Source organism: Phalangium opilio, unplaced genomic scaffold (genome assembly GCF_054372755.1).
Source record: "Phalangium opilio isolate 3A_F unplaced genomic scaffold, DU_Popi_V2 ptg000075l_1, whole genome shotgun sequence".
NCBI lineage: Eukaryota > Metazoa > Arthropoda > Arachnida > Opiliones > Phalangiidae > Phalangium > Phalangium opilio.
Window position 1 is genome coordinate 1730453 of NW_028324184.1, and position 25143 is coordinate 1755595.

At 41.4% G+C, this 25143-nt stretch overlaps 1 protein-coding gene across 4 annotated transcripts in view; it reads right to left on the reverse strand.

The window, feature by feature from the left end:
• Nucleotides 1-25143, reverse strand: part of dlg1 (MAGUK family member discs large 1) — a 174215-nt gene that overhangs the window by 99739 nt on the left and 49333 nt on the right. For 3 of the 4 annotated variants that reach the window (XM_089844351.1, XM_089844353.1, XM_089844352.1), the window contains exons 3-4: nucleotides 14293-14432; nucleotides 11337-11378 (exon numbers count right to left, since the gene is read on the reverse strand). In XM_089844351.1, coding sequence (XP_089700477.1) covers nucleotides 11337-11378; nucleotides 14293-14432 — 182 coding nt within the window. The remainder of the gene's footprint in view (nucleotides 1-11336; nucleotides 11379-14292; nucleotides 14433-25143) is intronic. The other variant, XM_089844354.1, reaches the window with a different exon arrangement.

A 25143-nucleotide genomic window follows, 5' to 3' on the forward strand; every position in this document is an offset into this window, starting at 1 on the left:
CAAGACAAAGGTTGGAGAGCTAGTTTGTTCCGTATTAACACAGGGTTGCCACAGAATTTTCAGAACCAAATTCCCTGACTTTTCCAGGTTTTCCCTGACCTTTTTAGGCCGAAAGTGTAAATGTTTACAGCACGTTTTAAGTGCTTATAATTAGATAAAACTCTCTTCATTAAGTTTTCCAATGTATTTGTTGCACCAAAATGATTAAGAAACATTTTAACTACAAATAACAGTCTAAGAGATTTTTTTAGAGAGCATTTACTTTATAAAAACAATTCTAGACAGAATTTTTAAGGATTGCTCTAGAGTTTTCTGTGTTAAGAGAGAATGAGGAGAAACTTTCATCCCCAGAAATTTTACCCACTAAAACCAAACTCCCTGACTTTGCTGAAACCTTTAAAATTCCCTGACTTTTCCGCCCATTTTTAAATTCCCTGACATTTCCAGGTTTTCCAGGATTTCCAGGTACTGTATCAACCCTGTATACATAAGCTATTTACGTCCTACGGTTATAGAAAATGGATTGGATTACGTTTACTTTCTTGGCCCTTGGGTCCATCCAAAACATAAATTCATCACGTCAAACTCTCGATGAAATGAGTTTATATACAACATTAACGCGGGCCTAGCTACTAAATAATCCATCCCCGAATTGAAGTATTACCTTCGGGCTGAATTTATATCAAGAAAAAAAAATATAGTATATTTTAAACTCTGAGAAAATGGGTTCCACTGAAGGAGGAGAAAAAAACAACAAGCGAACAGTCAACTTATAAGACCGGTGCTGCTATCCAATATTGATAATGCGGCGAAAAACGCCTTTCTCGAACTGTCAAGAAAGTCTGACCACGTTGGTTGCGGTAAGACTTAAAGCCTCGTATACGTTGGCCCCCGCTTGTAGGGCTTAAGTTCACCGGAAGGCTTACAACCCCCCCCCCCTCCCCTGGCTTGGATAAATGAAATAAGGATTTACCGAAAAAAATGTTAAAAGTGAAATTACGTTGCAAGGCTATCCCAAAGGTCAGGAGACGTAGTTTCATTTTAAACCATAGTTTATTTTCATCAGGAGTCCATCACACAGGGGGGGGGGGGTTATGGACTTCTGTTTTCATTGATATTTCCAGTGGTTTTTACGTCTGAAGATGGCGATTCCTTTTCCAATTACACCAAGGTGTAGTCTCGGGAAAGAGAGAGAGAAAACCACGCCTTGGAAATATACGTTAAAGGAAAAGATGAAATTCAATAAACGGAAGGGGTCAGTCTAAGGGCCAGCGGGGGGGGGGGCGATGACGCTTCCCTTCATCCTATAGCAATAGCATCATCCATGTCAGGTTATTAACTCCTGACTGCGGGCCCGCTTAAAACAAAAAGTGAGGGTGAGGGAAGGGGGAGAGACATGGCCGCGTTACGCGTTCCTCTTATTATATGAAGGCTTTTCCCTTTATCGTTATAGCTCGTACTATCGTAGTTCCGGACTAAGCGGAAGCAACCCGCGGGATGAAAAGAACGACGGATAATATCATCAGCAACGGACACTAGTTAACGCCCAATATACCTCCCTTTAACAGCTGTGCACCCCCCCCCAAAGAGTGCATGTGGCAAACGCGCTGAGTAATGGCAGTACTACGTATGCAAACGTCATACCCTTCTATCTCTTAGCTCAGTGTCATCCCCCTACTGGGAGCGTATAGTATCGCCTCTTACAAGAGCGCGCCCAGAGGGAGGGATACACAGTCTACACCCCTCTCTACCGCCACTAGTCTATAGACGCGGGAGCTGCCTAAAGCATGGTTTTCACTTGACCGAAAAAAACTACTTTGCAGCAGGACGTCAAACGTCAGATTTGTTGTTTACGTTTTCGCCCAGCGTTATAGCGTTTTCGCTTAGCGTAGTTCATGCAAATAATGGAACCAATGCTTAACAGGTAAACAGAACACTGCACTAATTGCGGCTCATCTATTGTCTTTCTTTTTTGCAATCTTTGTTTCTAATATCATACAGATTTATATTGTTCCTAACCTCTTCAATAAACCTTTCAGCATTGAACTTCGACATTCTCAGGGATTTGAACTAGTTACTGACTCGATATTTAGGAACGAAATAAATAAAAACATGGCGGACCGCCTCTTCCGAACACGCGTGGTTGAAAATGACGTCACGACTCTAGCTTATTGCTGATTGGCTCGCGCAGAGCGTTAACGTTCAACGCGGCCGAAAAAATAGAAAGCTAATATCGCCACACTCAACGTAATTTCTGCCCAGCGTAACTATGTTTTTTTCGGTTATCGCTTGACGTCGGGAGAAAAGTCGTGATTTACGCCAAGTGAAAACCATGCTTAATGTAGTAAACCTTAGGATTTACATTAGCGTTCTCGGGTCTTAAATGGGTTCTTGGGGGAAAATCAACTTTAAGGGGACGGAGTGTAAGAAGTTTAATTGGGTAAAATGTAAGAAAAGTCATAAAACATAAAAAGAAATCAAATTATATACCGTGAAAGAAAGACTTAAAAGAAATAATGTATAATAATGGGGGCGTTTTAAGAAAAGGGTAAAAATTGGCCGAGCCAAAAATAGCTCGAAACGAAGAAGTAGATCCTCTAAATTAGTCAAGTCTGAAAGAATAAAATGAAGGCGAGAAAGAATATATTGTAATGCGGCAACGCCAGTGAAAATCATTGATCGGAAAAGAGAGTAGAGTAGAGGATTCTTTGCTTTCAGCGCAAAAATGTCCCCTCAACTATAGCGATTCCATCGCGAGAAGCGTGGGAATTATCAGCTGAGCTAGCGTGCCAAGAAAGAGAGGAGAGTAGGGCCGGGGATCGACGGGCTACAATCAAATCAATCCACTCCTCTTCCTCCCCCCAGCAAACACTCTATTTTTGGGGGTTAATTTTCCAAGGGGTACTTCACTTTGTATAAATAGATTAAGCGTGCGTCTTTGAAATTTATACCCGAACTACAGGTTTACCCCCCCCCCCCGGCCGTCAAAACACTTTGTACAAGTATTTTGGCCCTGACCAACTATTCGTTAGCTTTCCATTAAAAAACTTATAATAGTCTTAATATAAGGGTTGTGACATTCTGGGCTCTAGGGCGAACTTTGTTGGGAGCTTTGTGTGAAATTTATCGCAACGGAAACGAGAGACGTGGCGCCAAGAAAAAAATAAAAGAACCTCATCCCCCTCCAAACTCATTTTGACACACTCGTACGTTTTATACGGCAGCGCCCGAGGGGTCGGTCATTCATGAAATCCCGTATACGCTACCCGTGAAATCCAACTTAAGAAATCCGAAATCAATGCTGATTTTGAAATAAAATAAAAAATCCGAAATCAGCAACGAAATCATAAAATAAGTAAAAAAATCACAAAATCAAGAAAGAAATCACGAAATCAACATAGAAATCACGAAATCAGTAAAGAAATCGTGAAATCCATTACAAAATTCACGAAATCCAAAATCAAAAGAAATCACAAAATCCGACGGAATCACGGGAAAAATCTCAAAATCCGACGGAATCACGGGAAAAATCTCAAAATCCGACGGAATCACGGGAAAAATCTCAAAATCCGACGGAATCACGGGAAAAATCTCAAAATCCGACGGAATCACGGGAAAAATCTCAAAATCCGAGGAAATCACGCCAAGAACCTCAAAATCCAACGAAATCAGTGGAAATATCGCAAAATCCGTCGAAATCACGGGAAAAATAGCAAAATCGGACGGAATCGAGGGAAAAATCTCAAAATTCGATGAAATCCATTGGATTTTATCGAATTCTGAAATCAAACAAAATCCGACGAAATCACGGGAAAAATAGCAAAATCGGACGGAATCACGGGAAAAATCTCAAAATTCGATGAAATCCATTGGATTTTATCGAATTCTGAAATCAAACAAAATCCGACGAAATCAAATGAAATCCGACGAAATCAAATGAAATCCGACGAAATCAAATGAAATCCGAAGAAATCAAATTGAATTTCGAAATCCCGTACACTTTTTCCAAAACGTCCGACCCCTCGGCAGCGCCAGTCCCGGGACAAGGATCTACCAGAGAAAAGGGCAAAACTTTGCCTTATTTCAAACAGATAAACGCCGCCTTTATCTTCGATAGACTCTCAATGTAAGACCAATTTGAAGACTAGTTTCTCCATTGAACAAGCCAAGAAAGACTCGCTTTAAGAATAATACATTTTGAAGAGTGATGCAATATACCTTGTCTCGCAACTACGCGAGAAATTCTTAAAATTCTCCAGACGAGAGGAGGAGTTGGTCACTATAGTCAAGATGACATTCAATTAGGAGAGATGAAATACTCCTAATGATCCCTCGAGAAAATAATAAAGTCCACGGCCAACTTAGGGAATAAAAACTTAACAAGTTGACCGTGAAAATCCATCACGGTGAGCGCGAGGTGGAGCTAAGCCGAATTAAAATTTCCCCGAATTTAAATTGACTTTGTCATTATTTAATAAAAATACCTTTCCCTGCCTGAAATGATCAAACTCGACGGCTACAATCAGAAAGTAAAGCCCATCTTTGAACGGATTAATTATTCTTTAATCGGGTTTAAAACAAGGTGTCGCGTGATATCAGACGATTTTTCGTTAAAAGGCTAAGTTAATAGTGAAGAACGCGAGTCGTCTATTAAGGGAGGAAGTTATTGGATGATCGGCGGAATAGGGCGTTTCTAGACTAAAATTTCTCCCCAAGAGTGCATGCATGCATGCATGCAAGCGATGTTCGACGATTGATCAGTTCAGATCACGCTAAGATAGGAGCTTTCCAGCTCCGAGAATAGAAGGCGCCGAGCGACAAAAACAACAAGCCTTTACTCTGCACTCCTGCAGATAGAATATAGAGAAAGAACCCATACATACGTCTGGAAATAAACCAGAGTGCACGTGGCCGAATTATCGATGGATCATCGAGAGCCGCATGCATGGTAGGTAGGGCGCGAGAAACATCGATAAAAAGCTATAGGGGTGGACGGCGGCCGGCTCTTAAGGTCACTAGGTCCTGCGTTATACCTGTACCCTCAAAGCAGGGTTCGTACGAAATTTTTACATTGAAAATCCCTGACTTTTCCAGGTTATCCCTGACCAAATTTTGGCAATATCCCTGACCATTTTAAGGTGTTTACCAGAGTCCACTTCCCCACACCGGGACCATATTTATCATTGCTCGAAGCATGGTTTGATATACTAAACGAAATCCCTGACTCTTTAGGAAAAACGTTTAAATCCCTGACTTATCCCTGACTTTTTCCCCTATTTTCCATATCTTTGACTTATCCAGATTCCGTACGAACCCTGCAAAGGCGTAGCGCACCTCGTCTTAATTCTTTACGTTCGCCGTACCCTATAGTATAAAATGAACCACGAGAACACGGTTTTTCATTAGGAAAGCAGTCCGAGAAGAGAAGGTGTAATAATATCTTTGGCGTGCCTACCTAATTCTTCCCTCAACAAATACGTATACAGCCATCTCAGAAGCCCTAATTAGTGTGACGTCACCCATGCACGCTATAGGGACTTGGCAATTCGGGCTTAACTCCGCCCCCAGCGCCATTATGGTATGTTTTTTTAACAGAATGAAAGCTATATAAGCCCCTCCTCCTGGTATGTTTTTAGCACTAATGGAAGGTAGCCTGACGTTGCATGACGTAGTACTGCCAAGTCCCTATTGGCCCCTTGAACAAAAGTGGTACCAAACATGGTTGCCCACTGCCAAAGCTAAGCCCGTGACGTTTTACCTAGGTACTGACGTCACAACTGAGATAACCCTATACGGATGTAACGTATCTTAGAGTCTAAATTATCTGGCCGGAGCCATATTGGTACGTGGCCTTGTCTATTTAGAAAAATATATCTTCGCAACTGACTGACAAAGGGGTCAATCAAAGGTAGAGTAGGTGGAAACGGTTACCGACTCTAGAGGTATCCCGAATTTTTCCGCATGCATGCGGGGGAGATTGCAAATTGGATTCCAAATGCCAGGTGATTCCGAGAGTATTTTTATCTTCAATAATTGGAGAGCTATAACCCTTTCAGCGCCTTATATTCGATTATATTAAATTTGAGAAAACTCCTCTTTGAACGTACCTGATTTTGAACGCGATTTCACATTATATCACCCTCCATTTTTACCATTTAAATTAATTATCACGATCATAACAAATGATACTAAAAAAAAAAAAAAAAATATTCCATTGACAAACCCACGAACAAAGACGTTAATCTCGGAATGAAATTATAAAGTTGAAATAAACCTATCTACAAACTGGACCAACGGTTGATCACATGAACACCTCGATGACGCGACACGGGGGCTAAAACGTCCCGCGGACCGAAAGCGTCTTTCGAAACCCCGAAAAAACAATCAATGTTTTTGGGAGCAAAATCAATGAACCGGAAGAAAGCCTAACACAAAAGGCGCGCTTCCGCCTAATCCCGAGTTTTTAGATATTTTCACCAAACACAAAATATCGCGATTAAATTCGACGAGCACGTGATGATCACTTTCCCTTAAAATTCGGCACAAATGGGGGGGGGAGTCAAAATGATTGAGCCCCCCTACGCTAGCGAACACGTGGTCGAATCCAAAATGGCCGCCAAGAATAGCGTCTCCATCGGCATAAATGCGGGAAAATGTAGCAATGCAGTTTTATCAACGAACGAGGCGGCTTTTTTACACCCGCACTCTCCGAGATCTTATCTTTCTTTCTCACGCGTAAATTTCGATATATTTTTTTGGGGAAATATTTCCGGGCCTAACTTTAAAGCGTACACGCGGAGGGAGACACCAGAGAGAGAGAGAGAGAGTAAATTCAGACACTATTTACTAGCCGCCGAGTGTAGAATGGTTGGCTATCTGCTAAGGAAAGGCTTCGAGAGTGTGCAGCCAAAAACGACCTACAGAGTACAGAAAAGAGATGGTGGGGGGACGGGGGGGACACACGCTAATGGCAACGGAGGGAGGGCTGAAAATATTCTCTCTCTCGCTCGCTCGCTCGTCGATGGAGCAAAGCGCCGCGCGAGACCTAGTTTTCGGGAGTACCGGGAGCAAAGTCGGGGTTCCGATCCGCAGTCTCCGGGATTCTAAGACGCTGACGACGGGAGAAAATACTAGCCCTGTACGACGGAGGGACGGACGGAGGCGCCCGCCGCTAGAGGGAGCTGCCAGCTTATCGTACGTGACGTGATACTCCCGATTCTTCGCTCTATCCGCATCGCCCTTTCGTTGGGGGGGGGGCTGGAGGAGAGAAGCGGGTTTTTGGGGCCTATGGGGTCAGGTGACTCTTCAGAGTGCAAAAACACGTTTACAACATTTTCAGAATGATTAAAAAAGATGTTTAATTCTGATGTACTCTCTAGGCAGCCGCCAAATTGACGGAATTAGGTCAAAATGGTGCTCTTTATGAGAGGGATAAAATCACGATAGACTCGGATTCGTGGATAATTTAGAACAAAATTTCCATGGGGAAAATTACAATTTTCGGAGTTACCTGGTTCTGACACCGAATGAGATTTAAAAACGGGGGTAGAGGATGCGGGAGGGCTGGACCAATTAGCGTCCAAGAGAGATTTTTAGGAAGTTGAACAATTAAAGGAAGAGAAACGTCGTATTACGCTAGAGACTCCATCCCCCCCTCTTTCAGTAGATTTTTAAAAAAAAGAGCAAATAAAAAAGGATTTTTAATTCCGTTTTGAATTGATAAACATTTGAAAAGCTAATTAGTTGTTTCCAATTAAAATTGGGGTTTTATAACGTCGTATTTGCGCGCGCGCGTTCCATATTTGCTTTGGACCCGAAACTAATTAATTTTTGAAGAGGATTTCGCGGCATTAAATTTTGACGGCATTGCTCGGAATAAAATTAAAAGGCTTAATAGTTGCTCGAAATAATTCACATTGTAATAAAAAAATATATATTTCTTCATTTTGAAATATCTATAGTATACGTTGCGGGGTTTAGCTAATTAACTTCGAAGCTAGAAGCGCTATGACCACATCATCTATATAGGAGTTCGGATAATCAGTTTTAGTTTAGTAATAGATTCTTTGAGGTCTGGTCAAACGTGATAAAGTCGCTATAAGGATGATTCACAGCCAAGAATCCAACGATTTAAATTTTTTTTTGATCTTTTTTTTTAAATAGCAATATACGTCATTGGCGGTCGTAGAAATGAGTTGTTAAAAGCGATACCCCCCTCCTATCGACCCCCTCCCCCTTGTCTAAATGGTCCGTATAAGGCGTTGCAATGCGGGGCATGGTAGGCATATCTTAAAGGTTCCGCAGAGTTCGTATTCCCTTTCAACAATATTCGGACCGCAAATCCCTCGAATGTCGTAACCATGGAAACCCGGTTAGGCTTAACTCTCTCCCTCTAGACTACAGTAGGAACGCGCCGCTCCCCGCCCCCCTCTCTCTCTTAGGATCAAGAAGATTCTTTTTTCCTCCAATAGACAAAAAAGGTTGAATCGGGTGGAGGGTATAGATTGGCCAGCTTCAAGAAACCAAAGAGAATACACCAGGAGCAGCGGCCACGCTTCAATTTTAGTCCTTATTGTTTCAAGCCCAATCTAAGGTCTTCGTTATTAGAAAAACAAGGTGGTCAAACACCACCGGACTATTTTACTTCCGGCTTTCGAAATAGGTCTATTTAGAGGCGGCTAATACACGAGACAGCTTAAGCGGAGGACACGAATCGTAGCGCTCTAAAACTTCTACTCCCGTCGCTATATTCTCTTTACCTTCTCTAGGTTGGCGCGCCGGGCTTCCATCTCCGAGCGCCTTCTTCTCAAAATAGTTCAATTCTCTTCGACGAATTTTGAGTCAAAGCAGAAGTGAGATGAGACTAGAAGTACTGAGCTAACCAAATTCTTCACTCGGCGAAAGTGAATATTCTTGATAACACAAGAACGGTTGGCCCTCTAGTGGCGGTTTCTGAATTTGCCCTCCAAAACGTGAGACGCTCGCGGTGGTAGACGGCCGAACTAGATTCAAGCACCCGCGTCCGTGTTGCGCGGCTTTAGGTTGAGGGGAAGGGGGTAAGAAACGTTTTTGGAACTCGACCAATTTTTTTCTCTCTAGCGTAGGCGCGATTGAAGCGGCGTAAAATCCTCAAATTTGTTCACTAATGCCAGGATCTATTACCAATGCTAGAGCCCTTCACTTCTAGTCTCATCTCACTTCTGGTCAAAGTAAAGTGAGAGGATAGAATTTCTGTAAGAAAATACCGGTTTAAAGGTTGAATGAAACAACGCGGTAATAAAAAGCAAACGAGGCGCCATTTAAGTCATTTTGCTCACCATTCATTTTAGGCCGCTAACCCTATTTCAGGGTTCGGACGAAATTTTTATATTGAAAATCCCTGACTTTTCCAGGTTATCGCTGACCAAATTTTTATCCCTGACCATTTTAAGGCGTTTAAGGAGCCCACTTCATCACACCTGTCTCATATTTAGCATTGCTCGAAGCATGGTTTGATATACCAAACGAAATCCCTGACTTTTTAGGAAAAACTTTTAATCCCTGACTTATTCCCCTATTTTCCATATCCCCGACTTATCCAGGTTCCGTACGAACCCTGTATTTGATAAAAAAAATATTTTCGTCTCTTTCACGTTCCCTTTAAGTGTACTTAAGAAGAAGAAGACCTTCCCGCAGCTATAGAAGCAGCTCTTTCTAAGCCTGGACAAAAAAGAATAGCTTCGAGGGGCCGAAAAATGCTTTTTTCTACATAAGGGACGTGTTTCTGATAAGTCTGCTGACATGAAGACATAAGGACGCGTCAACTTGAGTGGAAAATGTCACCAGAACACGGCGTCCTAAAAACCAGGAAATAGTCAGTCTTCAATCTAAGAATTAAATCGTCCTCGGGAACTCGAACCTTTTAATTAAAATGGCAGACTTATCGGGAAACCGGGCGCGTAGTCTCGCTGGCTAAAAGTCTAAAGGTACGTAGCGAGGGAGTATACAATCGAAAATCACGCTACTTTGATTTATTTTTAAACAGCAGCGCTTCAGCTTTTACTGAAAATCGGTAGAAGCTAAAGTAGGTTAAGCCAAAATAATTAAACAGACGTTTTAACTCTGCCCGCACGCATCCTCTAGAGGTTCCCCTTTTTTATTTGTTCAAAGGCGAATTCGAGAAACAACAAAACCGGAAATTAATAATTTCTTCTTCTCCGTTTCCGCTTTCCGAGTGTCACTGATTGGAATTTCTCGCTTTTAAAACAATATACCTTTACCTTAGATTTTATTGCTTTTTGAAAAGCCGCGCTCTTCTATAGGTCACGTGGTTAAAAGGGGAACCGGAGCCTCCGAAATGAACTAGGCCCATGCCATGTCAAATTTTATGTGGGGAAATACCCAGTTTGTTAAGGAAAACATTTTCACCATATATGTGTACGAGATGGCGCTTATATTACCGTTGTGACAGGGGTCTTCCTTAAATTATCGTTGATATTTTAGGGGTCAGTCATAAAATTTTTATGATAGAGAAAAGTTTCATCCTAAAATTAACGTAAATGTTTTTGGGGCTATTCACTTTTTATTGAATCTTTCGGTTAGATTGTATTGATGACAACAAAATAAATTATTTCAATTAAAATAATTCAGTAAGAGTAATAAAAACGTACACTTACAATCCGCGACCTTGGTCCAAATATTTAAGCAGTCGACAGGGTCACGGGGTTGAACTTTGTTTATTTTACGATAATATAAGCGCCCCCAAACGTAAAACACGGCGAACTAAATTGGTTAAAAAAATATTCTCGCTTTGCGACACGCATGGGCCTAGTTCATTTCGGAGGCTCCGGGGGAACTTTCGTTTCGAATTAGATATTTAATTTCTGGTACAGCGACTTTGAACATAGGTATACTTATAAATCCTTTCGGCCACCAATTTTCCGCGGCCTCATTGAGTATGAAATTTGGCAGTGGGATCAGTCTACTAGGCCGTAAAAAACACCTAGAGTTTCTAGCTTTTAATAAAGCAGACGCCAGTATCTTTTCGACCCATACTTACGACGAATATGATAGGCTTATACGCTTAAAATAAAAACCCCTAAGAAATAAGGGCTAGCTGTTCAAGAATCTTTGTTTATATATGGAAACCGCAATCAGCAACTAGTATCTTCTAAACATTTGCTACTCGCGACTCTGACGTATAAACTCGGTTTCAAGAATAAAATAGGGACAAACCACAAATCGGATTAGGAGAAACGAAGCAAAAAAGAACGTTGCACAAACAAAAAAGCCTCCTTCCAAGTTTGAGAAAATAAACTGGAGAAAGAAAAGGAATTGAACTTAAAACATTTATTTACCTGAGCATTCTGAAAGCCGTCCAAAAACCTCCATATGTCAACCTAAAAGCAACAAATTCGAGACTCAAACAAAACTCTGATCAAACACTTTTAACCATCGTATTAATAAAACAACGAGAGGATAAAGTGACTGACGGACTCGGGGTCAAGGGTAATATGACAATAACGCGACAGGCCGCCGCCCCTATAAGCTATAAGGTATTTTTAAATATTTAAAATCAAATGAGGAAACTTTTCTTATAGACTAAAGTCTTCACTGCTATTTCGGTATTGATAGAAGTGAGATGAGACTAGAAGTACTGAGCTAACCAAATTCTTCGCTCGGCGAAAGTGAATATTCTTGATAACACACCAACGGTTGGCCCTCTAGTGGCGGTTTCAGAATTTCCCCTCCAAAACGTGAGACGCTCGCGGTGGTAGACGGCCGAACTAGATTCAAGCACCCGCGTCCGTGTTTCGCCGCTTTAGGTTGAGGGGAAGGGGGAAAGAAATTTTTTTGGAACTCGACCAATTTTTTTCTCTCTATTGTAGGCGCGATTGAGGCGGCGTAAAATCCTCAAATTTGTTCACTAATGCCAGGATCTATTACCAATGCTAGAGCCCTTCACTTCTAGTCTCATCTCACTTCTGGTATTGATGATAAGAAGTTACAAACACGTGTATGGAAGGTTGCGAATAGAAAGAGCCCATGGGATTGGGGAAGGGGACAATGTGGCCTGAATTTTGAAAACAACCGGAAAAAAAGAGATAACTAGGCCTACCGCACTTTCAAGGAGAATTCTACGAATGGAATTTATTGTAATTCTGTTCTTCCCTATAGCCTTTCTCCGAGTAAAAAAGGAGTCCACTCGGACCAACGAGCATCACCCAAAAAACTAAAGGGGTTGCCATGGCAAACTGTTTTCTATTCTCCTGCAGCACGCTCATTGATTCGTTTCCGAATAACTTCGTAGGCTCTCCTTTGTTTGACGCCCTACCTATACACCCCCCCCCAGGTCAACGCGAACTACTTTTCTTAAAAAAGACGCGCAATGTCTATTTTTAGGGAAGATGACTACTCTTCAAAGTTGCCGTACCCGAAATAGGCCTAGCACTCCCTCCTACTACTTGACCCATATAAGGATTATTTTTAGAAATATTTCGACAAAAATGACAATTGGACTTTCTCCGAGATACCGGATGAAAAACAGTAACGTCCTAGCCCCCCCCCCCACCCCCGCGCACCTGCATGCCTTCTAGCGTCCTTTACGGAGTTATAGCCAAACATTCAGAAGAATGTTTACGAATTCGCCAAAAATGTAACGCATCTCAAAGGAAATATGGGAAATTTATCCTTTAAAAATGGGAAATATCAATAAGGAAATTGATGTAAAATATAGGAGGAAATTGGCGTAAAATCAAGGAGGAAATTGGTGTAAAATCAAGGAGGAAATTGGAGTAAAATATAGGAGGAAAATTGTTGTAAAATCAAGGAAGAAAATTGCTGTAAAATCAAGGAAGAAAATTGGGTGTAAAATCAAGGAATAAAATTGGGTGTAAAATCAAGGAAGAAAATTGGGTGTAAAATCAAGGAATAAAATTGGGTGTAAAATCAAGGAAGAAAATTGGGTGTAAAATCAAGGAATAAAATTGGGTGTAAAATCAAGGAAGAAAATTGGGTGTAAAATCAAGGAAGAAAATTGGGTGTAAAATCAAGGAAGAAATTGGGTGTAAAATCAAGGAAGAAAATTGGGTGTAAAATCAAGGAAGAAATTGGGTGTAAAATCAAGGAATAAAATTGGGTGTAAAATCAAGGAAGAAAATTGGGTGTAAAATCAAGGAATAAAATTGGGTGTAAAATCAAGGAAGAAAATTGGGTGTAAAATCAAGGAAGAAAATTGGGTGTAAAATCAAGGAAGAAATTGGGTGTAAAATCAAGGAAGAAAATTGGGTGTAAAATCAAGGAAGAAAATTGGGTGTAAAATCAAGGAATAAAATTGGGTGTAAAATCAAGGAAGAAAATTGGGTGTAAAATCAAGGAGGAAATTGGGTGTAAAATCAAGGAAGAAATTGGGTGTAAAATCAAGGAAGAAATTGGGTGTAAAATCAAGGAAGAAATTGGGTGTAAAATCAAGGAAGAAAATTGCTGTAAAATCAAGGAGGAAATTGGGTGTAAAATCAAGGAAGAAATTGGGTGTAAAATCAAGGAAGAAATTGGGTGTAAAATCAAGGAAGAAATTGGGTGTAAAATCAAGGAAGAAATTGGGTGTAAAATCTAGGAAGAAATTGGGTGTAAAATCAAGGAAGAAATTGGGTGTAAAATCAAGGAAGAAATTGGGTGTAAAATCAAGGAAGAAATTGGGTGTAAAATCAAGGAAGAAATTGGGTGTAAAATCAATGAAGAAATTGGTGTAAAATATAGGAAGAAATTGGTGTAAAATATAGGAAGAAATTGATAAAAGAAAACACAGGATAGAAATAAGAAGAACGTTTTTTAGAGAAGTTGATTGCGCGAGAGAACCATATTTTTAAGGCGAATAAATAATAGCACTTCCGTACATTGAGATTGGCGCGCACCCCCCTTCAAACGAAGATTCTATAAAAATATTTCTGAAATGCGCGGCTTCAGCTGGCATCGACCTGGCGCGAAAGTGGCGCGTTCTATCAACTTCTTTCCGACTTAATCCAACGAAAGATGAAAAAAAAATTCTTATATTTCGTCGGAAAATTTAAATAGAGGGCGATATATTCGTCATAGGCGATTTTTCTTCGATATTAAGGGGGGGGGCGGGGAGGGGAATCCGTAACAAAGAGGCGAGTCACGAACGATGTACTCTTTCAGCTTCTTATATTGGCCAAAAACAGAATTTTTCAACAAGGACTAACTTTGGTTTCTTTACGAGACTGCACTCGACGAATAAGTCCAGGCCGCGCGGTAATAATAAGTATTTTAAAAAGAGGATGAATGTAGGCATACCTCGTTGTTGGTTAGACTGTGTCCTCCCGTTAAAGGCGGGCTATTTTCCCATTTACAGGCGATTTGTAGCGTCTCCGCAGTTTTCTGTTGTATACTCTTAGTGTCGTCCAGCAACGTAATTTCGTAAAATTCTTGAATATCTACGAGAAAGAAAAACGAGAAAACATTTTGTAAATCATTTCATTCATCTTTCAATCAATTCAAATCAATTAGCCTTAATTAAGTACAAGAATTAATAATAGGGGAATAGCACTCCGGCCCGATCGGGTCTGGCTTTCCACTTTTGAAAATTGTATCGGGCCGGGCCGGGCCGGGTCGGGCTTTTAAAATTTTAGAAATTAACGGGCCGGGCCGGGCTTTTGTTCATTTTTCAAAATTCGGGCCGGGCCGAAATTGATTCTCATTTAATCCAAAGTTCAAATGAAAGATAATTTAAATGATTATAAGCTTTTAAGAACAAATGTAACGAACAATTATCAAAAGAAATGAATAATACACGACGCTAAAGCAAATATGAATTCAAATCATTGATTTTATGTAAAAAAAAATATACAGGGTGTTTCTGAAAAGTCCATCACAAATTAAGGGGCGTGTTTATGGGACCAAACTGAGCGGAAAGTACCAAAGAACATGGGGTGTACAACATTTTGTTACGGAGATATGGCCTTCCAAACATTCGCCCCTAAAACAAGGAAATATCCAAAAATGAGGAGTAACACTTAAGACCGACTAACCAGCTTGTTTAAAATTACTAGACAATTTCAATAGCCTTTAATCGAACAATTGATTTCTACCTTTACTAATCAGAAGCGTATAAATGAGTAGAAGTATGCCTACGGTGGTAATGTAAAATTAATCCCAAGTGACATGATGTTTCAAGATCTTCCCAGCACCAAGTAAAATGGTTCTGATTGAAGGGACTTTTATTAGCACAGCGTAAACAACGTTATTTTCAGGAATTAGTCCAAATGTCCACGGGCGGCATTACAAAAACGAGGCAGTCTTTCGAATGATACTTGGACATGTTGGAAGATCCCTGGCTTGTTCCTGTTATCTCAAACCGTAAAAAGCTACGCAAATCTTCATCATCACGGACAACACTCTTGTACGTTAGGTATGACCTTGAGAAAACCAAAAAGGACATCTCGAATGTATTTGAAAAACCTATCTCCAATTAAGGGGCGTGTTGTTTGTTTCCAATAGAGTAAACTCGCCCAGAGAACAATTACAATGCAGAGCCACGTTTCGGCGTTAATGGCCCACAAAGGTGGTCCCAAAAACAAGAACAAACTTTAATTTGTTTCGTTCAGTAAGTGTTTCATGTGTCATAGATAAAACGCCATGATTAATGCACGAAGAAAATGAATTTATTGACAAGTTTTAACATTTAATTGCAACTAGTTACAAAAATTGTTCAAAGTGTTCACCACCCGCGTTAAGGCACACATTAGCACGTCTTACAAATGATTCCCTTACACGTTGAAAAATGCCTGGAGTTTCGCGAATTGTTTGACAGCCGTGAATTATTCGTCGACGTAGCTCTTCAACATCGGGCACTTCAGTCTGATAAACTAAGTCTTTCAGGTGGCCCCAAAGAAAGAAATCACAAGGGTTCAGATCGGGTGATCGAGCAGGCCACTCCACAGGTCCACCTCGACCTAACCACCGCAAAGGGAAGGTCGCGTTAAGATAATTTCGGACCGCGATGCTGAAATGTGGTGGTGCACCATCGTGCATGAACCACATTCTGTTTACCAAACCTAAGGGTACGTCTTCGAGTAGTTCCGGTAAATCGTCCCGTAAGAACTGCAAGTAAGCCACACCGTTTAACCTGGGCTCTAGGAAATATGGCCCAATTAAATTGTCACCCACAATACCACACCACACGTTTAAACTGAATTGTACTTGGTGACTTCTAACGCAAGTTGCGTGGGGGTTTAGCTGGGACCATTGATGTTTATTATGTAAGTTAATAATACCATCCCGTGAAAAGTTAGCTTCGTCAGTAACCAACAAATCCCGTGGGAAATCGATATCGTTTACTTTAGCCAGAAACCACTGACAAAACGCCGTGCGTCGTGGGTAGTCCGCTGGATTCAAACCTTGAACTTTTTGAACATGGAAAGGATGAAACCGGTGGCTTCTGAGGATTTTCCACACGAGCGTGTGGTTTACGCCTAATCGGCGACCAACTTGGCGGGTACTTGATTCAGGCTCGTCCTCGAAAATGGTGAGAACTTCGTCTTCTACGGCCTCTGGGATGGCTCTCGCTCTAGGTTGAGGTCCAGCCGGTTGGATTCGTCCATCTTGCCTCAAACGTCTGTCCACAGCCTCGAACGTCAGTCGATTTGGTAGTCGCCTCTGCGGAAATCTTTCCTGATACAAGCGTACAGCTGCAGCGGCATTCCCCTCGGCTAGTCCATACATTAGGTGCATATCCGCATATTCGGCATTTGTGAAGAAAGGCATTGTAACAGACTTCGTTGAATTATGAGTTTAATAAAACAAACACATGTACGTGAAACCTCTTTTATTCCTTTCTTAAAAAACATAGTGCTCTGTTTTAGTGCTCTGTTTTTTAAGAATAGGCGAAGTTCTCACTATTTTCGAGGACGATCCAAAAACAAGCAGCCGCCAATTGGTTTGCTGATTAAGAAAAAACCACACGCAACTTGCGTTAGAATTCACAAAGTACAATTCAGCTTAAACGTGTGGTGTAGTATCGTGGGTGACAATTTAATTGGGCCATATTTCCTAGAGCCCAGGTTAAACGGTGTGGCTTACTTGTAGTTCTTACGGGACGATTTACCAGAACTACTCGAAGACGTACCCTTAGGTTTAATAAACAGAATGTGGTTCATGCACGATGGTGCACCACCACATTTCAGCATCGCGGTCCGAAAACTTGTCAATAACATTTTCTTTGTGCATTAATCATGGCGTTTTATCTATGACACATGAAATACTTACTGAACGAAACAAATTAAAGTTTGTTCTTTTGTTTGGGACCACCTTTGTGGGCCATTAACGCCGAAACGTGGCTCTGCATTGTAATTGTTCTCTGGGCGAGTTTACTCTGTTGGAAACAAACAACACGCCCCTTAATTGGAGATGGGTTTTTCAAATACATTCGAGATGTCCTTTTAGGTTTTCTCAAGGTCATACCTAACGTACAAGAGTGTTGTCCGTGATGATGAAGATTTGCGTAGCTTTTTACGGTTTGAGATAACAGGAACAAGCCAGGGATCTTCCAACATGTCCAAGTATCATTCGAAAGACTGCCTCGTTTTTGTAATGCCGCCCGTGGACATTTGGACTAATTCCTGAAAATAACGTTGTTTACGCTGTGCTAATAAAAGTCCCTTCAATCAGAACCATTTTACTTGGTGCTGGGAAGATCTTGAAACATCATGTCACTTGGGATTAATTTTACATTACCACCGTAGGCATACTTCTACTCATTTATACGCTTCTGATTAGTAAAGGTAGAAATCAATTGTTCGATTAAAGGCTATTGAAATTGTCTAGTAATTTTAAACAAGCTGGTTAGTCGGTCTTAAGTGTTACTCCTCATTTTTGGATATTTCCTTGTTTTAGGGGCGAATGTTTGGAAGGCCATATCTCCGTAACAAAATGTTGTACACCCCATGTTCTTTGGTACTTTCCGCTCAGTTTGGTCCCATAAACACGCCCCTTAATTTGTGATGGACTTTTCAGAAACACCCTGTATATAAAAATTACAACTGAACTACGTGTAACGGGCCGGGCCGGGCCGGTTCAATTCATTCAATGTGTCGGGCCGGGCCGGGCTTGGTTAATGCATGTAACGGGCCGGGCCGGACCGGGCCGAAAAACCAACTATGTACTCGGACTCGGGCCGGGTTTCGGGCTTATTAAAAATGCTAAAACCGGGCCGGGCTTGGGTCGGGCGTGAAAAACTCGGCCCGTGCAGGTCTCTGACTCCGGCCATTTCACTATAGTATAATAATGAACAAATATATTTCTGCACGTTCAAATATTAATTTAATTTAATTTAATAAATAAAATTCCGATTATAAACTTGGAGGGGAAGCTAGCTTACAGGCTGAAACTCCTCAATGTTTTTCCTACGAGCGCCTGTAGAAATGTTTCACCCGCTTCGCACCCGCGTTATAGGAAAAGCCCAAAAACAGGGGTAAGAGAGAAAGTCGGCTAAGGTTTTCTTGAATCGCGTTTTTTCAAAGTTACGCGAGTGGCGAGTGCTTCCGGATTTCAGAGAACTTTATTTTGAAGAATTTCTTTATCTGGATTTACCCCCTCCCCCTTACTATCATTTTAAATTTCAGTTTGGGACAACAGACCAAAGACAACCGTACTCGAATAATTAATTTTTAGCCTTATACCATAAGTTTATAAGATATGTTCCATAAGTGTGTCACTCGTTAATGAGAGCTTGTCATGAAGTGACGTAGGCGAAACGTCATAGATTCTCGTAAAGCGACGCCTGGTGAGGCGCTATCAAAGGCTTAGTACAGACTAAATAGGAGGATGGACTGCAAAACCGAGTGTAGTCAATTCTCGCGTCGTTCTTGGACTAGCTCTCATTGAACCTCTAGCATTACGAAGTAGAGGTAGTGGCATACTTATGGAACACATCTTATAAACTTATGCTTATACCAAAATACCCGTATCAGAAATCACACGCTGACTAATATTCTCTATGGAATAAACGGAAAATCTACAGTGGATATTCAATGTATTATTGAAACCCCCAGCCGAGGCCAGGCTTCCGGCACACCAGCAAGAGAAAACGTACAAGGTTTTGCCAGGGGCTGGTATAGAACCAAAGAACAGCGGGATGCATGCTTCTATGGGAAATCATTTTGGAGTGGAAAATGTGCGTGAAACACCCTGTATAAAAAATCCGTTTGGGTTAAGAGTTTGTAGCCAAGGGCGTAAAATATGAAAGAGAAGTCAGGATGGGGGGGGCAGCGGTGGCGATTTACGGGAAATCAGGGAAAGGTAGAGTAGAAATTCCTTCGGGAAATTAGCGCTAAATGTATGTCTACACAGTCTCTTTATGCCAGGGAACTCCTAGAACCCCGGATCGAAAAGGGGGAAGAGAGAGTGAAAGGGTGAAACGAGACGCGTCTCACTATCTATTGACTGCTAGGGAAAAACTCCCGCCAAAATCCCGAAGGTAGTTTCATCATTACAGGCAAGCAGCTGAGCTTCCACCGTAACACTTTCAATCTATCCTTACTTACCTTTACGCCTATATAAACTAGTCAATAACCTCCGCCGCCGGCCGCCAGTGTCGCTCGCTGTCACGCGGGGTCAATTTAAAGTGAAAGTAAAACGCGCCTTTGTTTCGAGTCGGCATCGAGTAAAATCGTTGTTCAATTATACAGTTATTAGAAAATACGGTCTTTAGATATCCTATTTAATCAGTCGCCGCGTATAGTTAAGAAAATGAAAATTAAATTGCTAAAATATCATTTAGCATTTCATTGGAAAGTGCACCGTCCAATAAATGGGAAATAATAGGGATATAGAGGGAGTACGCGGAATTAACAATAGAGAGGAAGCCATTCAATTTAGCCTCGGCATTATTACTTTTATTTTCTTAGACAAAAGAGGAATCAGGACGGAAAACCAAAAAGATCCGATAAAAAAGGGGGGAGGAGAAAAAGCTGGTACGATTACTACGGTATCATTTGAAGAGATGACGCGGTGGAACAAAGACTTAAGAAGCGGATTAACGCATTTAAAGAACGTTACCCCTTTCTCTTCTTAATACTTCTTTCGGTTTTCGTCCCCTTATTCATTAGACCAACTATTTATAGACTCGAAATGGGCACCATTGATACCGGGGAATGTATACCCTTACTAGGAATGAGTTGGCCCATGCATTTTCACGGCGGGGATACCTTCAGTTCAGGGGGTTAAAGAGGTGGGCTGGCCTAAAGCGGGTCGCGCCTTCCAAGTAAGGGTATACGAATTCCCGTTGTAAACGTCTATAAGGCTTCCCATCTTATAAGGTTTCGCTAATTGATTTTTGATGGACAGATAGCGGCAGTTTTCCGTGAAATCTTTTCAAGTTTGCTGATTTTTCCACGAGCTGACGCGTAACTATTTGCCAGGAACGAGTTAAAAGATCAATGAAGTAATAAAAAATTATAAACTTTATCCTGACTCGAAATTATCCGTGACACGAAAAAATACACCGTAATTCTTTTAATAAATCTTAGTTCTAATCCCTAATCAATAAAAAAGGTAAATTACGAGTCAGTGAGAGAGATGGCGCCCAGCAGGCCCGAGCTTTTCCCGCCATAAAATCAATCCTTAAAGGATAGTGTATATACGCTTTAAAATAATGCAAATGGAATCAAATAGTTTAAATTGTTTCCAGACCTACGGACAAATTTACATTTTAAATAAATCCACCGGAAAAAAAACCTCAAATGGTTCCGCTTCTAAAATATAAAAAAGGATGAACAGTAGCAAAACTATATGAAAAACTACTCTATGCCGAGATAAATTTAAAATTATAATTCTTTCAAACAGTTTTCGAACGCTATCTAGAAGTATATATCGTATTTTCAAAGAAAACTTGTATTGAGAAATATTTCTTCTCCCAATACATTTTATTTTTATCTAACCAAGATTGCCTAGTCATTTCCCCGAGTTTTCCAGGTTTTCCCCCATACATTTCCCCGAGTTTTCCAGGTTTTTCCCCATATATTTCCCAGGTTTTTTCCCCATATATTTCCCCGAGTTTTCCAGGTTTTTCCCCATATATTTCCCCGAGTTTTCCAGGTTTTTCCCCATATATTTCCCAGGTTTTTTCCCCCATATATTACCCCGAGTTTTCCAGGTTTTTCCCCCATATATTTCCCCGAGTTTTCGTGGTTTTTCCCCCATATATTTCCCCGAGTTTTCCAGGTTCCCCCCATATATTTCCCCGAGTTTTCCAGGTTCCCCCCCATATATTTCCCCGAGTTTTCCATGGTTTTTCCACATATATTTCCCCAAGTTTTCCAGGGGTTTTCCCCGTATATTTCCCCGAGTTTTGCAGGGTTTTTCCCCGTATATTTCCCCGAGTTTTCCAGGGTTTTTCCCCGTATATTTCCCCGAGTTTTGCAGGGTTTTTCCCCGTATATTTCCCCGAGTTTTCCAGGGTTTTTCCCCGTATATTTCCCCGAGTTTTCCAGGGTTTTTCCCCGTATATTTCCCCGAGTTTTCCAGGGTTTTTCCCCGTATATTTCCCCGAGTTTTCCAGGTTTTTCCCCGTATATTTCCCCGAGTTTTCCAGGTTTTTCCCCGTATATTTCCCCGAGTTTTCCAGGTTTTTCCCCGTATATTTCCCCGAGTTTTCCAGGTTTTTCCCCGTATATTTCCCCGAGTTTTCCAGGTTTTTCCCCGTATATTTCCCCGAGTTTTCCAGAGTTTTTCCCCGTATATTTCCCCGAGTTTTCCAGGGTTTTTCCCCGTATATTTCCCCGAGTTTTGCAGGGTTTTTCCCCGTATATTTCCCCGAGTTTTCCAGGGTTTTTCCCCGTATATTTCCCCGAGTTTTCCAGGGTTTTTCCCCGTATATTTCCCCGAGTTTTCCAGGGTTTTTCCCCGTATATTTCCCCGAGTTTTCCAGGGTTTTTCCCCGTATATTTCCCCGAGTTTTCCAGGTTTTTCCCCGTATATTTCCCCGAGTTTTCCAGGTTTTTCCCCGTATATTTCCCCGAGTTTTCCAGGTTTTTCCCCGTATATTTCCCCGAGTTTTCCAGGTTTTTCCCCGTATATTTCCCCGAGTTTTCCAGGTTTTTCCCCGTATATTTCCCCGAGTTTTCCAGGTTTTCCCCCGTATATTTCCCCGAGTTTTCCAGGTTTTCCCCCGTATATTTCCCCGAGTTTTCCAGGTTTTTCCCCGTATATTTCCCCGAGTTTTCCGGTTTTTCCCCGTATATTTCCCCGAGTTATCCGGGTTTTTCCCGTATATTTCCCCGAGTTTTCCAGGGTTATTCCCCCCATTTATGGAGTATCCCGTGGAGCGAATGCTAACGAACATTAAGCTTAATTCCTCGGCCCCTTATTGTCTCAACGCCGAGTACTTACTATGGTTGGAAAGGGGAGAAATAGGACCAGAAGTAACATAATACCAATAAGTGATACGCGTAGCTAGGAGAGACGGACAGTACTCGAGCCCGACCCACAAAACCCGCCTAGAGACTAACGCGGGACCACTATAGAAAACCTTTCGGAATGTACACTAGGTGGCGCCATTAAATAGGCGAAAGCGCGTATCTAATACGTTAGCCCCGGAGTCGGTGCAGGGCGCGCCAAGGAATATTCTGGCCATCGTCCCTTAAGAAGAAGATCCTAGTGAGAGGAGGCTTAGGATAATCTCGAAGGACTGAACAACGAAGTAAAAGAAAAGTTCGGGATGAAAGTGAGTGAGTGAGCGGTGGGGGGGGGGGGAAGAGGGGGAGAGGAAGAGCAAGGTTGGGCAGCCAGCAGCAAACGTAGACGAAAATTGCGGCATGACGGCTCGATAACCCCCGAGACCTACCCGTCCGCCGTCCGTCCGTCCCAGTCTAAATATCGACCAGCAGTCCGAGCGAAAGAGCCCTCCAAATAACGCTACCAGCCCAAAATGAAAACAGATACCCACGCATGCAAGTATAGTTTAGGGTGAAATAAAAGTACGCGATTATTCTTTAGTTGAAGTACAGCGATAAAACGTAACGCGATTATTAAAAAAATTACGGCGAATCACGAGGAAAATGGGGTTGCCACGGAATTTTCAGAACAAAATTCCTTGACTCTTCCAGGTTTTCCCTGACCTTTTTAGGCCGAAAGTGTGAATGTTTACAGAAGCTTATAATTAAATAAACTCGATCTACATTAAGTTTTCTAATGTATTTTTCGCACCAAAATGAATAAGAAACATTTTAACTATAAATAACAGTCTAAGAGATATTTTAAAAGGCATTTACTTTATAAAAACAATTCTAGACAGCATTTTTAAGGATTGCTCTAGAGTTCACTCTGTGTTGCGGAAACTTTTCAAATTCCCCGACTTTGCTGAAACTTTTCAAATTCCCCGACTTTGCTGAAACTTTTCAAATTCCCCGACTTTGCTGAAACTTTTCAAATTCCCCGACTTTGCTGAAACTTTTCAAATTCCCCGACTTTGCTGAAACTTTTCAAATTCCCCGACTTTGCTGAAACTTTTCAAATTCCCCGACTTTGCTGAAACTTTTCAAATTCCCCGACTTTGCTGAAACTTTTCAAATTCCCCGACTTTGCTGAAACTTTTCAAATTCCCCGACTTTGCTGAAACTTTTCAAATTCCCCGACTTTGCTGAAACTTTTCAAATTCCCCGACTTTGCTGAAACTTTTCAAATTCCCCGACTTTGCTGAAACTTTTCAAATTCCCCGACTTTGCTGAAACTTTTCAAATTCCCCGACTTTGCTGAAACTTTTCAAATTCCCCGACTTTGCTGAAACTTTTCAAATTCCCCGACTTTGCTGAAACTTTTCAAATTCCCCGACTTTGCTGAAACTTTTCAAATTCCCCGACTTTGCTGAAACTTTTCAAATTCCCCGACTTTGCTGAAACTTTTCAAATTCCCCGACTTTGCTGAAACTTTTCAAATTCCCCGACTTTGCTGAAACTTTTCAAATTCCCCGACTTTGCTGAAACTTTTCAAATTCCCCGACTTTGCTAAAACTTTTCAAATTCCCCGACTTTGCTAAAACTTTTCAAATTCCCCGACTTTGCTGAAACTTTTCAAAATCCCTGACTTGCTGAAACATTTCAAATTCCCTGACTTGCTGAAACTTTTCAAATTCCCTGACTTGCTGAAACTTTTCAAATTCCCTGACTTTGCTGAAATATTTCAAATTCACTGACTTTGCTGAAACTTTTCAAATTCCCTGACCTTTTCGGCCCATTTTTAAATTCCCTGACTTTTCCGGGATTTCCAGGTGCTGTGGCGACCCTGAAACTTACAAACCTATGCAGGAGCTTGCACGCTCTAAACTCTAAAGCGAGAGGGACGCCAAATAAAACACTTCCCTGACCAAAGTATTATACGCTTCCGAAAGCGTTTATCAAATGAAACCCGAGAGCAAAGCGTAAGTTATCCTAAATATACGAAGATATGGTCAAGTAAGATAAAAAAAACAAATGTTCAATATTTACCAAGAAAAGGTTAGAGCGAAGTTAAAGCTAGGCCGGTAACGTACAACACGCGGGGTTTGAAGAAAAAACGCCGAGGCATATTGGGTCAGTAGGTGATAGACTATTTTAGCGTGCTCGGCTCAAATAAAAGAAACTGTTGAGGAAGGTCAGCCTTAGGAAAGGCGGGAAGCATCCCGGCTTAGTGATCCTATCGAAATGCCCCGTCTGTCCCGTTGAAGACGAGATGAGAAAGCCGCGCATTATCCATTAAGGATGAAACAAAACCCGTTGGGTCTTCTTCGTTTTTCAGATAGGGCGCAACTTGGCGCGTGCTAAAGATAATCAAGACAGCTTATTTAAAATGATCTTGTACATAGAAAAAAGCCCCCCTCCCGCTATATTTTCCCGCCAAAAAATGGGGTAGAAATTGGTTTTGGGGGGGGGGGGGCATTTTCTTCTCTTCCCTAACTAAAATATTACACATACTTTCTAAAAAGTGCCTTTAAAGTTCACGGAAGGAGTATAACAGGGTTCATGCAACTTTTGGAAAACAAATTTCCTTGAGATTTCCAGGTTTTTCTTCATATACTTCCCTGAGTTTTCCAGGAGCAAATGTTAACGAAAAAGCGGGGGGGGGGGGCAAATAGGACTATAACATACTGCAAGGACATTCCCGTATCTCTAGTAG